The sequence below is a fragment of the Acanthamoeba castellanii genome (genome assembly GCF_000313135.1).
Source record: "Acanthamoeba castellanii str. Neff unplaced genomic scaffold scf7180000084685, whole genome shotgun sequence".
Classification (NCBI taxonomy): Eukaryota; Discosea; order Longamoebia; family Acanthamoebidae; genus Acanthamoeba; species Acanthamoeba castellanii.
Window position 1 is genome coordinate 9,375 of NW_004457675.1, and position 1,807 is coordinate 11,181.

The 1,807-nt window shown below is 55.7% G+C and overlaps 2 protein-coding genes across 2 annotated transcripts in view; one reads left to right on the forward strand and one right to left on the reverse strand.

Moving 5' to 3' along the window:
• ACA1_375940 (Choline/Carnitine oacyltransferase superfamily protein) overlaps positions 1-305 on the forward strand; it is a gene marked incomplete at both ends in the record, with an annotated part of 2,100 nt that extends 1,795 nt beyond the window's left edge. Inside the window, one exon of the mRNA XM_004353623.1 lies at positions 177-305. Within this exon, the coding sequence (XP_004353675.1) occupies positions 177-305 (129 nt within the window). The remainder of the gene's footprint in view (positions 1-176) is intronic.
• A 121-nt stretch (positions 306-426) lies between these two features.
• On the reverse strand, positions 427-1,682 carry ACA1_375950 (uncharacterized protein; the record flags this gene model as incomplete). Its single annotated transcript, XM_004353624.1, is given in 7 exon segments — positions 427-511; positions 643-759; positions 848-861; positions 955-1,041; positions 1,058-1,108; positions 1,339-1,423; positions 1,501-1,682. 7 exon segments carry the CDS (start codon positions 1,680-1,682, stop codon positions 427-429), a joined length of 621 nt encoding a protein of 206 aa, XP_004353676.1.
• Positions 1,683-1,807: the final 125 nt, after the last annotated feature.

A 1,807-nucleotide genomic window follows, 5' to 3' on the forward strand; every position in this document is an offset into this window, starting at 1 on the left:
CCTCCAACTGCGGCAGCGACGCCCTCACCATGTTCGGCTTCGGCCCCGGTACGCCCGCTTACCACGCACCGCTCTACAACGTCGACTTTTATGCTGACGTGGCGACACCGCACACGCACACGCACATGCACGGCATAGTGGTGGGAGATGGCCTGGGTCTGGGCTACATGATCCAGAACGAGAAGATCCCGATCACGGTGTCGTCCTTCCAGAGGCAGGCCCTCCCCTACGCCCGCGCGTTGGAGAAGAGTCTCCTCGAGATGCGCGACGTGCTCGACGCCTCCACCACCTCCACCTCGGCCTGAAAGTGACCTCACAGCTTCCCCCAGCTCTCGCCTTGATGCTCCATACAGGTGGTAATACACTGTTTGTTCTACTAAGAGGCCAAGAGTTGTTGATTGTTGTTGTTTTGGCTCAAAGGGGTTGTCAAGCGGTAATGAAGGTGAAGAAGAGAGCAGCGAAGGTGAGAAGTATGAGGAAGGGCAAGTAGGTCTGCAGCACATGTCGCCAGCTGTTTAAATATACACACATATGTAGCGAATGTTAGTAGTGCTCTTGGGTCATGCATTGCCATTGTGGTGCGATTGCGCGTGCGTGCGACGGTGTGTTGCGTGCGCATGAGCAATCGGGGGGGGGGGTGACCTGGGATAGTGGGAGTGGAGCATCATGAATAAAATGAGCGTCACTGTGTTCCATCGAGTGCTACGCTTGAAGCGAAGCGAGTTCAGCGCGTAGCCCACGTGACTGTGGCAGTTATCCCTGCGAGGCCAACACCAACACCAACACCAACACATCAGTCTACGCTCTTTCGGCCAAGGCAAGACGAGTGCACGAAAAGCGTGCGTACCAGAGAAGGTTGTGCTAATGATCGCCAGTCATGGTCGAAGAGGAAAGGCATAGGGAACGAGTCAGTCGCCCAAGAGAAGGTGGTGCTGGGTGGGTTCTGTTGCGTACCATGCGATTGGCGTACTCGGCTGATGCCGCCTCGACGGCGTCGTCCCACTTCTGGGCGGCCTCTTCCGGACTAGCGCCCCACACCTCCTGCACCCGATAGAACCTGGCACCACAGCAGCCCACCACCCCGGGTCAGTCGCTTGACGTGGCCCGTCTGACCGTCTTCACGAAGTCAACAAACACAGTGCCTTGGTGCTACTACTTACTTGGTGGGCCTCCCGAAGGCGAGCGTGGTCGGATGGCGCTGGCGACGTAGTAGAGAGCAACATATATGAATGAGCAAACGGATGTGGTGTAGCGTCAGTCAGTCGACTACGGTCGGTTGGCGACCCGCTACACGCGCGGCACAGTGAGCTTGAGCGAGAGGCGCAGAGTAAGGCGTACGTTGATCGTGTAGGGGCCTGCAAAGTCGTGCAGGAGGCCCGTGCTCGTGCTCATGCCGAGGTGCCCCACCCACGGACACATCCATCTTTGTTGCAAAGAGAGATCACAGATTGAGTAATAATAATAAAAGATTTGAAAGAAGGCAGGTGAGGGCCGACGTACGTGAGGACGGGAATGGGGCACCACACGATGCACATGCGGTAGGGGCCAACTGCACGACCTCCCGTGCTGTTGCTATTCAGTTGGTGGTGATGCTCGCAGCTTTCCTCTTCTTCTTCGAGCATCACGGCCCCCTCCACTTCCCCCTCCTCTCTGGCCAGGCTGCTGTAGGCACCGTGACTCATCTTCTTCGTCTTCTTCGTCTTACTGGTGGTGTTCTTCCTTGTCTGCTTCATTTATTTTCTTTATTTAAAATTGTGCATTTATTCTGGTGCTGACGTCATCTTTTTATTGTTATTTTCTGTTTTCC